The sequence below is a fragment of the Pteropus vampyrus genome, unplaced genomic scaffold, assembly GCF_000151845.1.
Source record: "Pteropus vampyrus isolate Shadow unplaced genomic scaffold, Pvam_2.0 Scaffold72, whole genome shotgun sequence".
NCBI classification, from domain to species: domain Eukaryota; kingdom Metazoa; phylum Chordata; class Mammalia; order Chiroptera; family Pteropodidae; genus Pteropus; species Pteropus vampyrus.
Window position 1 is genome coordinate 2,925,917 of NW_011888853.1, and position 11,873 is coordinate 2,937,789.

The 11,873-nt window shown below is 56.6% G+C and overlaps 1 protein-coding gene, 1 long non-coding RNA gene and 1 pseudogene across 2 annotated transcripts in view; 2 read left to right on the forward strand and 1 right to left on the reverse strand.

Moving 5' to 3' along the window:
* The window catches only part of MXRA7 (matrix remodeling associated 7), a 13,864-nt gene extending 3,510 nt beyond the window's left edge, over positions 1-10,354 (reverse strand). Inside the window, exons 1-3 of the mRNA XM_023531627.1 lie at positions 10,312-10,354; positions 7,973-8,116; positions 4,122-4,218 (exon numbers count right to left, since the gene is read on the reverse strand). Of these exons, the coding sequence (XP_023387395.1) occupies positions 4,122-4,218; positions 7,973-8,116; positions 10,312-10,354 (284 nt within the window). The remainder of the gene's footprint in view (positions 1-4,121; positions 4,219-7,972; positions 8,117-10,311) is intronic.
* On the forward strand, positions 4,656-6,384 carry LOC111741056. Its single transcript, XR_002780851.1, has 2 exons — positions 4,656-5,735; positions 6,203-6,384. It is a non-coding gene; the product is annotated as an uncharacterized LOC111741056 (long non-coding RNA).
* On the forward strand, positions 9,611-9,729 carry LOC111741066 (annotated as a pseudogene).
* Positions 10,355-11,873: the final 1,519 nt, after the last annotated feature.

Consider the following 11,873-nt stretch of genomic DNA (forward strand, 5'->3'; position numbering starts at 1 on the left):
GGTGTGAAGGGCACGTGGAGGGCAGGGCTGAGTGCTAAGAAAAATCGAGGTCCAGGGAGTGAGAACGAACTCAAAACCCTCGGGCTTAACAAAGCCATCCACGCAAACCCGGAGGAGCACCCTACACAGAGCCGAAGGCGTCCTCAGGGTCCTCCCAGCCCAGGGAAAAGTCCTGCCTGAGGGTCTGGCAGGTTTGCGTAGGCAAGACACACCCCGGAAGCCTGCAAGGCCGCCTTCTGGGGGTTTCGTGTTATCTCTCAAGCTTTTAAGATGCCAAAAGGAAAAGCCTCTAGGAGGACGCTAAGGGTAACTTCATTATTCTTCGGTTCTGTAAAGAGAAACAGGGAAAAGGTCATTGATTTTACTCATTCCGCCTTACAAGTACCGTGGAGAGGAGGAGGGACGGCAGGAAGGGGAACGTTTGGAATTGCAGATCTGACACCTGTGGGGCAGTTCGCCTCTCATCACCTGCAGCAAGATAGTCTGTTCCTCAAAGTGGGGCCTTGCATGGGACCCCAGCGTCCCGCCGAGCCCCACTCCGAGTGTGCGAGGCATTCGGGTCATTAGGGCAGGTTCTGCATCTGGGTGGTTAGGCGGACCAGGTACTAGGTGGCTCCCCTAGCATAGTCCTGTCACCTCCAGATTATGTCCTATTCTCGCTGGCTGCTTTTCTCTCTCTCTGGGGACAATGGCAGCTTAGGATGTGTGCTCTCCCAGACGAGGCCAACGAACGGTATGCCCGCCTTTTCTAAATGACGCACAGAATCTCTCCGACCCGCTGAGGAAATCCAGGGATCTATTTTGTCCCTCTGGCGCCCTCTGCTGGAGGCCAGTCAGCATGTGTTTCTAGAAATTTATACTGGCAGACCGTTCACAGACAGGTCAGCCAGCACAAAGTGGCAGAGTACCCCAGCCGGGGTTTCTCTGCCTCCTGGCACCCTTGCCCATTATGTCATACAAAGCACCTTGCACTAGAGTTGTGTCCTTTCTAGAAGGTCAGGACAGTCCTCCAGAACGCAGCGGGAGCTGGGATCCCGGGTCCTGGAGCCATCCGGGTCTGCAACCTGGGTTCCCTTTTCCTCTCTAGCAGAGACGGGAAGAGTGGACAGTGAATAAGGAGGAGAGATGAAGGTGGAGCTTTGTCTTTTTCCTGCCAAACGAGGAAATCTCACCCAATCTCACCAGCTTCACTAGCTCTCCCAGAGAAGCTGTGGTGGGAACCCAGGGACACCCCCAGCCAGGCAGAGGCAATGCCAGAGACGCCTGGGAGCCCCAGGCCCAGGGGAAAGCAGGAGGGGGCAGGGAGACAGTGACAAAGCGGGTCCTTCTTACGCAGCAGCCACCTCTGGATCTATACACCTCACCTGTGAGTAGGTCCAAGGATGGAGATGCCCAACTAAGCACGTGGAGGAACGAATTTGGGGCCCCTTGTTTCAGCCCTGCTTCCTAAGGGCCATGCCCCAGAAACTTGTAAACTGAGGCTTCTGGGTGATGCTGAATCACGGGTCCACTAAAGATTGGGGCTCTAGACACTGTACGTCAGCTGAATTAATAAAGACAGGGACTCGCAGTGTTTATTAACTAGCTTGCAACTTGACTGGGACCCCAAGTGCCAGGAAAGGAACTAGAAACAGGCAGAGTTTGGTTGTAAGAATTTGACAGGCAAAGAAGAAAGCACAGTCCACTGTCCTGTGGTTTTAGTGGTTCGACAATAATATGCGTGTTATTTTTCACACTGATGATTCCAGGGAGGACTCCTGGGCTCAGCTGGGATCAGGACTGTCTTATACCCCTCAAGCTCTCCTGGTCTCCACCGGAACTATCGTGCTGGAGATGAAAAGACAAAGCCAAGCTTGCCAGCCTCTGCAACCCCAAGCATCACCAGGCGAGGAACAGAAGCGTCAAGGGGCCCCTCGCAGGGCGGTGTGGGCCGGCTACATGCAGGGGCCGGAGAGAGCAAGCAGACATGGCAGACAGCATGCTGGGGAGGGCTACTCATGAAAATGAACATGAACTCCAGCCCCGCCCTGTGAGAAACGGTGCTCAAGGACCGTGAAGTCTCCCATTCCCTCCTCGACTCGGGGTGCGCCAGTGATAACCACGGCCCGCGGATATGGAGGCGAGGACTCCTCCTCCACCCCAAGAGCAGCGCTCGGGCACAGTCCCGACCCCATAGAACAGTGAAGTGTGAATGGGTGATCTAGAGCCTCCCCCAGAGATGCAGTGGGGGAGACGGCTCTCGAGCAAAGCAGCGTCTGCTAGCTCAGCATAACAGAGAAGGGACTCTCCCTCTCGGCTCCTGTGGTTCCAGCTCTGGACCCAGTGAGTGGCAGTCGACTCCCCGCGAGGCCTGGCGTTCAGTCCCGTAACTGGTCTTTCCTGTTCTCACGGTCGCTCACATCCACCTGAGCACGCAGACCAAGGCCAGGAGCCCGGCCACAGCCTCTGTCCACAGGGTCCTTCGAGGGACTACGCGGGCGTCAAGCCCTCCCTATTTTCTGTAAAGTGGACTCCTCTAGGCTCTGTGGGCCACATGGTCTTTGTTGCAGCTACTCCACTTGGCCACCGCCCCGCGGAATCCGCCACAGACCGCGGAAAAGGAGCGCAGCCTGCTCCGCTCTCACTGGGCCGCGTGGTCGGCCGCCCCTCGCTCTGATCATAAACACCTGCCTGTCCCACCACCGGGGGGCACGGGATCCTGCCGTGCACTGTTCTCTAAGCGGCGTCCGTTCCTAGGGTAGGACCGAAGCGGGAGCTGTGGCACCGGGCGCGCGCCCGCAGTCCCGGGAGGGCAGTTCTCCCTCGGCCTCGCAAGAGGGCGCTGGCCCCCAGCACCAGGGACTTGCCTCTGAGAACGTGGCGGCCGGGAGAGGGGCCCGTTCACCCCGCGGTCCCCGCGGCGGCGAAGAATGAGAGGCTCGGTGCACAGAAGTGTGTGTTGGTTATGAAGGCGGCGAGGGAGGGGGGGTTTAGACCACGTCGGTCGTGTTGGGGACACAGTAACAGACAGGATGAGGGGAGCGCCGCTAGGCTAAGAAGCCAATCTCCTTACCAAAAGGATTTGCAAGAATATTTGTGGCTCAGGACCTAAGGAACTTGCTACAGGGAAGTGAGGTCAGAGGTCAGCTCAATCCTGAAATATAAAGGCAGCGAAGCGGGTCACAGCAGAGGCAGCGTCATCGGGGGGGGCGGCGGCGGGGGGGTCCCCCAGGGGCTGCCTTCCCCTGCTGGGGTCTCCCTCCCCGGGCTCACACTGCCCTGCCACTCCTCCCCGCGCCCCCCGGGTGGCGGGCATCGGGGCCGCAGCTCCGGGAGGGGAAACGGGGTACGCGTGGGCAGAGTGGCTTCTGACTTTTGAGGGCCACTGGGGGGCGTGGTGAGGGTAATGAAAGGGTGCCTGGGCCCTGCGTTCTGGAATCATAGGCCCTCCGTGCCTCCCTGGGTGCTGAAGCGCACCGCTCGGGTTCAGACTTCTGCTTGAACCCAAGGAGCCCAGGCCGCGGGCCGCCCGTGCGCATGCGCGGGGACGGCTGGGCTCCGGGGCAGACCGGGTCTCTCCCGAGCTGGCGGGCTGGCGGGAGCTCGGGATGCACGGAGGGGACTCGCGTGCAGTGGGTGCCGGCTGGGTGGCGACCAGCCCAGTTCTGCAAATGGGCAGCTGCGCCGCGGCCGTGGCCTCAGAGCTCCGCGGAGCAGAGCTGAGGAGAAGCGACCGCGGGCGCGGGTGCGGGACGGAGGAGCAGGAGGAGCCGCGCTGTGCGGCGCGGTGACAGGTTGGCTTCGTCATGGACTCGGCGTGTAAGCGAACAGCCGGATCTGCTCCGGGCTCTTCCCTGGCATCTCGCTTTTGTCTTTTCTCTTTTCGGTGGGGGGAGGGGAGGGGGTGCAAGGAATGGGCTCGGCTCCCCTCCCCCCACCGTCCCCAAGGGGACGGTCTCCAGGGGATACGAGCCTGGCTGAAGATCGTCAGGACAGGAAAGAACCCTTAAAATGAAAGTGGAACATGGTCGGGGGCGGGGGTAGGGGGCGTATAGCTTGCAGGGGGCCGGCCTCCTGGATGTAGGGTGCAGGGTGACGGTCCAGCAGAAAGCCGAGCTGGCTGGAGGAAGCGGGGCGCCTACCTCTGTTCCTCCTCCAGCTCCTCTTTGGTCATCATCTTCTTGTACTGGTTCCCCCGCAGCTTCCCCGGGCTGTACTTGAAGGAGAAGGCCTCTGCCCCTGCGGAGAGCGGACAGTAAGAGCCCGCGGAGGTGCGCGCGTCGGGCCCTCCCACAGGTTGAATCCCTTTGCCTTTGTTAGTCACTGAGAACCCTCTCGGCCAGACAGGGACCCCCGCCCCACGCCCCGAGGAGGGGCAGAGAGCCCCACGCACACCCAGTGCCAGCCCGGGCGCCGCCCCAGCCTCAGAGAGAACTGGACTTCCACGGTTCGAGTGTCTTCTCAGCCCCCGCCCGCACGGACAGCCCCCTCCCGCACCCTTTCTGTGAAATCCTACAGGAACTTAGGATCGGCTTTAGGGACTGGAAACATGGCTGCGTAGACAAACACGAGGCAGCCAGAGAGAGGCCAGCAGCCCTTCCCGGGCTCCGTCCTCCACACGGTTCCCCCGCAGGACCAGGGAGCCGTCTTCCCTCCGAGCTAGCTGGCTGTCCCCCGTCACCAAGCCTTTGCCTTTCCTCCCTCCTCTGGAGCCCCTGCTGCTGCTGTGCTAATTACAGTCAGCCGGGGGAGCTCATCTCAGGGAAGGCTCTGGGTTCCCTGCCTTTCCTTGGGTCCCAGGTCTGGAGGGCGGCACAGGGACCCCTGACCCTTCTGCTGAGTGAGGTCCTCCACTCTCCCGGACTTGGGGTCCATGCCCCATCGTCCAAGGGTGTCGTGTTAGTCAGGCTCATTTTCTCCATGCCACAGCTGCCTTCGAAGGAACAAAAGGGCCTGAGGGGGGAACACGGGGGGTTTGGACAGAGGGAAGCACAGACACGTGACATGGAGCGAAGGCAGGCATGGGGTGCACAGGTCACAGGGAGGTGGCACACACGGGTGAAGGCTGCAAGGGCCAAGGGCGCCCTGGAGCCTGTCCTGGGCTGAGTGTCCTGTCGGGAGCGATGCCCTCACGTGTCCTTCAGCCCAGCAGGTGTAGGGTACATAACTCTGGCCAGTTGGGGACAGGGGCTGAATGGCTTGTCCTATCTAATTTCCATTAATGCATAAAGAATTGAATAAGCAAAACGCAGAGACCACCAAGTCGCCCTCCCACGCGGGTGTATTCTTTTTCCGTTCTGTTCTAGAGGGTTCCACCTCTCTCTCATTTTAATGTCAGGAATCTCAAAACACCTCCACATCCTGCCTCCAGGCCACCCTGACATCCGGCTGGCGGCTGTCCCTACGGCCAGAGAGGCTGATCTGCGCTCAAGGGGAGGAAGAGGCCTCAGCTTCTCAGATCCTGGTTCCCTCTTGGGCAAATGAACGTTCTGAATACACAGTCAGAACCTAGATGTTAGCCTGTGTTTGCCGCTCACCGACACCTTGCTTAGGAGAAGGCCAGCTCTGGTACACACGTCTTCCCGAAGGTCCCTCACTCCTGCCAACAGCTCAGGGACTGAAACCTCCCCCCAGGGAGCAGTTACTGCATTGTACGAGGATTAATGGGCTCAGAGTTCATTCATTCATTCAAACATGTAGCAAGCACCATTCTAGGCATTGAGGGGATGGCAGCGAATGAAACGCAGCACGCGAAGGTGAGTAATTAACATACAGAGTTTGCAGCTGGTCATGCGTGCTCTGCAGAAGAGGACAGCGGAGGGGGAGAGGAACTTGGGGAGGGGGCTGCTTGGAAGTTTAACTGGAGGAAGGGGTTTGTAGACCCAGCAGAGCAAGGGGGCTAGTGAGACCGGGGGGCAGAGAGCAAGCAGACAGCAGGACATGGCCTGGGGGCGAGGGGCCATGGGAGTTCCTCCTCTGGTGATGTGGGGCTCTGTGCAGGGTGAGTCCATCCCTCCCTCCTCACTGGAGACCCCCACTCCCGTTAGCCGGCTCTTCCCTCCAGGCCGAGCTGTGCGAAGGGCCGGAGAGCACTGTTCCTCTGGGCCCGTGGAGTCAGGAGCTTCTAGCAGCACAGGGTTTGCAGGGCTCATGTCTGGGGATCTGGGGAGTCTGCTTAGTCATTCGGGGTGCTGTTTGAGGGGTCTGGGCCTCTGGTTTCCAGGAAAACTCTGAAAAGCCTGCCACGGATGGAATCACACTGAGCTGCAGACTCATCAGAATGAGCTTGCAGCCATCGCCTGCTTCTGGACACCAAACAGAGGGACAAAGAAAACCAGTTGACCTCAACATCAAGGTCATTGTGTTGCTATATTTTGGAAAAATAAAATGTAAAAAATGCTGCCAGCTGGGCACTACTCAAGGTTTCAGTTGATGGGGCAGCTCTGATTAGCTTTACATTTTCTGAGCCAGAGAGACTTGAAAAGGCTTTCACGTAAACACATGCGTGTACCAAGTGACATACAGCCGCTTCCAATTTTGCTAGACCAGGAGGGTTCGGTGTGACGGCCCCCGGCGAGGGGGTCCTGCCTCTTGCGGTCTTATGTGAATCCACCGAGTTGCTTAGGGGATGCATCTTAGCGACTCCACTGGAATCAATTAGCTCATGCAGTGGGGCTGGGAGCCCACTCACGTTTTCTTCTCAAAGCTGGGGCCATAAACCTCTCCTCCCTCTGCCTTGTCAGGGCTGGCAGGCGGGGGCTGGGGGCTGGGGGTGTCCAGGGTGGCAGGCAGATAAGGAGGGAGGGCTCAGTGACCAGGCACTTGGCTGCGCGTGGGGCTCAGATGAGGGGTCTGCTCAGCCTCCCCTTGTCCTGGTCCAGGGGCATTCGGCCACCTCATCTTTTGTCTCCTGTGTCCTCAGGTAAGTAAAAGGATGCACTGATGTGGCAGAGACAGAGCCCAGAGCCACGGTTCCTGTGGACAATCGGGGAGAACCAACAGCTCAGCGGGGGAGCCCCCGGCAAGGGGCTGCTGTACACCCCACCCGCACCGCCTGCCTCTCCCCATCCTCTGAGGCTGTATTGACAGGAGCCGCAGCCCAGCCCTGCCCCTGGCCCACGCCGGCCTCGGTCTCTGCATTCCTGCGACCTCCTCTTTCCATCGCTCCTGCCAGAAGTTGACTTAAAGTCACAGCAACAGTCTCGCTTTTGAAAAAATTATGAAATATTTCAAACATACGCGAAAGTACAGCAATCCTTGTCATATAGATTTAATCAGTGTGGACGTTTTGCTATTTTTGCTTCGGATTTTTTTTTTTTTAAAGAAATAAAACATGACAGAGCGAGCAGAAGCCCCATGCCATGCTTGGTTCTGTCTCTGCCCAGGGCGCTGGCCCCGGCGGGTGCCCAGGACAAACACACCACCTTCCACGCGGTCAAGTTCAAATCAGTCCATTTCCTCCATGTTCCTGGTCAGTCCTTTCTCTTCTCCTGGCTGCCTGGAACCTAATGGCCAGGGAGGTCTGGCTAGTTAGCTGAAGCTGCTCAGAAATCAGGCCTTTCCTTCCCTTCCTGGGGACTTTATTCTGCAGAAAGCATGGGCAGCGGCCTTGTGAGTGGCTTCGGTCCTCATCAAATAGGTCAGAGGTACTTGCAGAGAACCGTGAAATGCGTACAGGTGATGAGAAGGGGATTAAGAGACACCGCAGGAAACGGAAGGTCCAGATGGGCCCCTGCGCTTGGAGACAACTCACATTTTAGAGATGGGAGAGGAGACAAAGGGCAAAGGAGGCAGGAAGGGGCGCAGGAAGGCGGGGCAGGGGCGCAGGGCGTGGGCTCTGGCCCAGATGTCCTCGGGGCCATGCAGGACTTGACTCCTCAGCCCCCTCCCTCCACTTGCTCCACCTCGTCCCTCAGATCCTCCGCTGGGGATCCCAGGGGCGCACAGCGCCCCCAGCGGTGCGTGTGTGGCCTGGAGGCCGGGTGCCACTCACCGTCTTCTTCCTCAGGCCCCTCTGGGGGTGGGCCCTCCTCGCCATCGCGCTCCTTCTCCTCTTCCTGCAAGACAAGGAGAGGGTCAGAGCCTGCACGCGACAGGACAGGGGGACTCCGTAACGCTGTCACTCGGGTGTCTGACGCTTGGTAAAAGCGACCTGGCTCCTGGGCACACTCCCGGGAGCCATGTCCCACAGCAGCATGGGGACCAGACGAGAGTGACCGCCTCGGTCAGGTGGGGCAGCAGTGGGCAGACCGTCGGGGAGAGAGGAAAGGGCTGCCGAGGGCTGGCCCGAGCACGCGTAGCCTTTGAGCGTGTGTGGGACGACTGCGTGGGGGCCAAGGTCAACAGTGGGTGAAAACTATATGATGTCAGTGCAAATATCGTTTGGCCAAGGTGACGAGGGAGACTCTGGGCCGAGGGGCTGTGTCTTCAGTCTTGCACCTCTCTTTTCCAGGGGGGTGCTGGCCAGAGCATTTGGATACCAGGTTGCTAAGTGGACTGGGGACTCCCACCCCCTCGCTGTACCACCCCCTCCCTATAGTGAGTAGAACGGAAGACACAAGGGGAAAGCTAGTGGGTCCCCTGGGGCTGGGCATCGCAGAGAAGCTGATTCCCTGTCACAGCCTCCGTCTCTGCTTCCTCTAATGTTTCTATCCCTAACCATTTCAGTGTCCATTTTCCCAAGACTGGAGCTCCACCTCTGTCAGCCTGGTTCTCGCCCACAGACAGACACAATGAACAGATGGCTGGAAGGGACGTCCTGGGATGGCCTCAGTGGAGGGAAAGAGTGACTTCAAGTGTCAGGAATGCCGAGGATGAAAGGGATGTGCTTCAGGATGAAAGGGATGTGCTTCGGCCGTGAGGGCTTGAAGGGTGTGGCATGGGAGGAAGGGGGGACCTACTGCCAGAGGAACCATCACTTAGAAGCCCAGTGGGCGAATATGCAAACACCGGCAGGTTTAAGAGTGGGGGGCACGAGCAGGAAGGAGCTGCCCCACAGCGGAGAAGCCAACACAGGGGACAAATCCAAACCCAGGCGTTTAGGACTCTGGTTCTGGCGTCCGGCCGGTTTGCAGCTGGAGCACTGAGCGTCAGGCAGGCGCCAAACTAAACAGAGCAAGCTGAGCTGGGAGGCAAAGTTTGCACAAGCCCAGCAGCCAAACCTCGAAGGGCCGCAAGTCCCATGTGACTTTCGCCTGGACCACACAAAATGCAGCCGGGAAGAGCTGGGTGGGACACGGGAGCCGGCCCCTCTCCACTGAGCCACACCTCGGTGTGGACGATGCTGCCCTGAGCGCTGGTCAGTACCTGGGGCTTCGGTGTCCGGGCACCTCCCAGCGTTTGCACACAAAGCGTCTTCACGTCACAAAGGAGACACACCGTGGGCTCAGCAAACCCACTTCTAAGGCTGCTCTGGACTCAAAACCTGCTACCCGGGTTTTTATATAATGGTTCCAACCGTGTGCAGCAGAAAACAAGACAAAACCCGAAACGACTAAATGTCCATCTGTAGGGTTAAACAGATTATAGTGAAGTATATCCGGTTAATATGTTCACCAAAATATTAACGGGTTAAGGACATGATGGTGCACGTATACCATGCAACGTGGTGCATTAAAAAGGAGGCGAGCAAGTGTACGGCCACGCCACCCTGAACCAGCCCGATCCCGGCTGATCTCGGAAGCTAAGCAGGGTCGGGCCTGGTTAGTACTTGGATGGGAGACCACCTAGGAAGACCAGGTGCTGTAGGCGTAAAAAGTAAGAGATTGTAAGCTGACAAGGTCCTTGCCTAAAAAAATAAAATTAAATTAAAAAAAAAGAGGGAAGCAGATGTCGTGATGTAGAAATGCCTCCAGACAAATTAGCAAGACGAAAAAGCAAGCAGCAGCCCAGCGTGAGGTGAGGATGGCAGTCTTCTCGGTGTAAACATTAAAACGAAAGTGCCTGTAAGCACAGGGAAAACATTTTTTGCAAGGACACACAAGACACTGTTACCAGTGGCTACCTTTGGGGAGAGGAGCTGGGGATCAGCCTTGTCATCCAACACATTTCAGTATCATTTGGATTCTCTAAATATGTAGGAATCACTTTCGCAAATTTCTAAAATGCTTTACAGCAGTTTCTGACCAGTAAGAGTGGGCTATTACATTTTTTCTTTATTTAAAAAAAAAAAAAAAAAAAAAAAAAAAAAAAAAGACAGACAAACAGCCATTAACCTATACAGGACTGGATCCCAGAAAGTATTTTAATATTGAGGCCAGAGAGGAGATTGATTCTCCTATTACGTTTGAGGGACATGAAGATTAAAAGAAAAATAACAACAAAAACCAGCACAGTCCCTGTCCTTGAGGAGCTCGTGGTCCTGTAGAAAAGACATATACGCAAATAACTGCCACCCAGGGTGAGAAATCCAAGAGCCATGGCAGACTCCGTGACCCCAAAGGGACCCGGCCGACACCCTCCAGGGGAGAGGCTGCTCTACATTTGGATTTCGCGGTTGGCTTTGGACAGTGGTAACTTTTAAACTGGTTGTGACCCATTCGGTGGGTCATGAAAGCAATGTAGTAGTTGCTACCAGCTTTTAAAAAAATGTGCAGCCAGTCTTCGAATGATTTTAAGCTTTAATAACTTCAGAAGCATAAATGCTACAAACATAACAAAAAAATGACATTCGAAAGGTTATTTACATTTGAAATATACTGATGTTTCTTACTCCAATCCATATAATACCACACCACCTAGTGCCGTACGAGGCTTGAGTTGGTTTTCAGACTTTGAAAAACACATTCATGGTCAATGTCTAAAGGGACGGCCTTTGTGACTTCGGCCGTAAGAGGACTTGATGCACACATGACAGCTCGGACACGGTGACAAGGGAGGTCGACCAGGTCTCCAAGGTGCCCAGGGGCGAGGCCTCCTCTCCCTGCCCCTCCGGCCAGATTCCGGCACACGCGACAAATAAAAATGAAAAACTTAGCATTCAAATGTCAGGGAACTAAGTGTAAGAGACATTTAAATAAGTAAATATTCGACCGGCGTGTTGGTAGGTTTGTAGCATTTACACTTCTTAAGTTGCTGAAACTTAAAACGGCACTAAGACTTTGGGGGTGCTCCTGTATCCCCGAACTAGATTAAAGATAAATAGCATGGTGTGCGGGGTAGAGGTAGATAGCGTTTTACAACACCTCTGGACTGATTCTGTGCCTTTATCTATGGGGCGGCAAACGAAAATCAATTTTTCAGTGGGAGACTTAATATAAGTTTAGGAAACACGGCCGAACTGGCCGCTTGCTGTTTTCTGTCTGCACAGAATCCCTCTCCGCCCCTTGAAGCCCGTGGTCCCAGTGGGAACTGTCAATCAGGACAGTGGGACTCCACCCCCTCCACGCACCAGATGTGGACGTGACCCAGAGGCCCAACTTCTGCTTCGGGACGAGGGACCTGTGGTCCCAGAGCTGTGAGCCCAGGAGCTGGGGCAGGAGGTGTTGGGGGGGAGGCCCCAGGGGGCCATCTCACACCTGCCTTCTGCTGCATGTGATGTGAGCCCCCTGAGCTGAGTGTCTGTCCCCGACAGCCAGAGGGCCCCCGACCACCGTCACCATCCACTCATACCCCACTTTGCAAGCCCAGAACGTCTGAAGTTCTCCTGGGGCGGGGCTGCCCGCATCAGGTTCCAGAGGCACAGTGTGGGGGGGTGGGGGGGTGGGCAGGTAGCAATGAAGAGGTTTCCAAGTTGTGCCCCAGGGAGGCACCCCAGAGCCTCATGCTTATCTGGGCTATTAGTGGGCTTTTAGATAACGCGGAACTAACAAACGGAAAGGACTCCATTGTTATTTTTTAAAGTAAAACATCATTGATTTTGCGTTTCGCCCTTATTTCCTCCTGGAGGTGGCGGG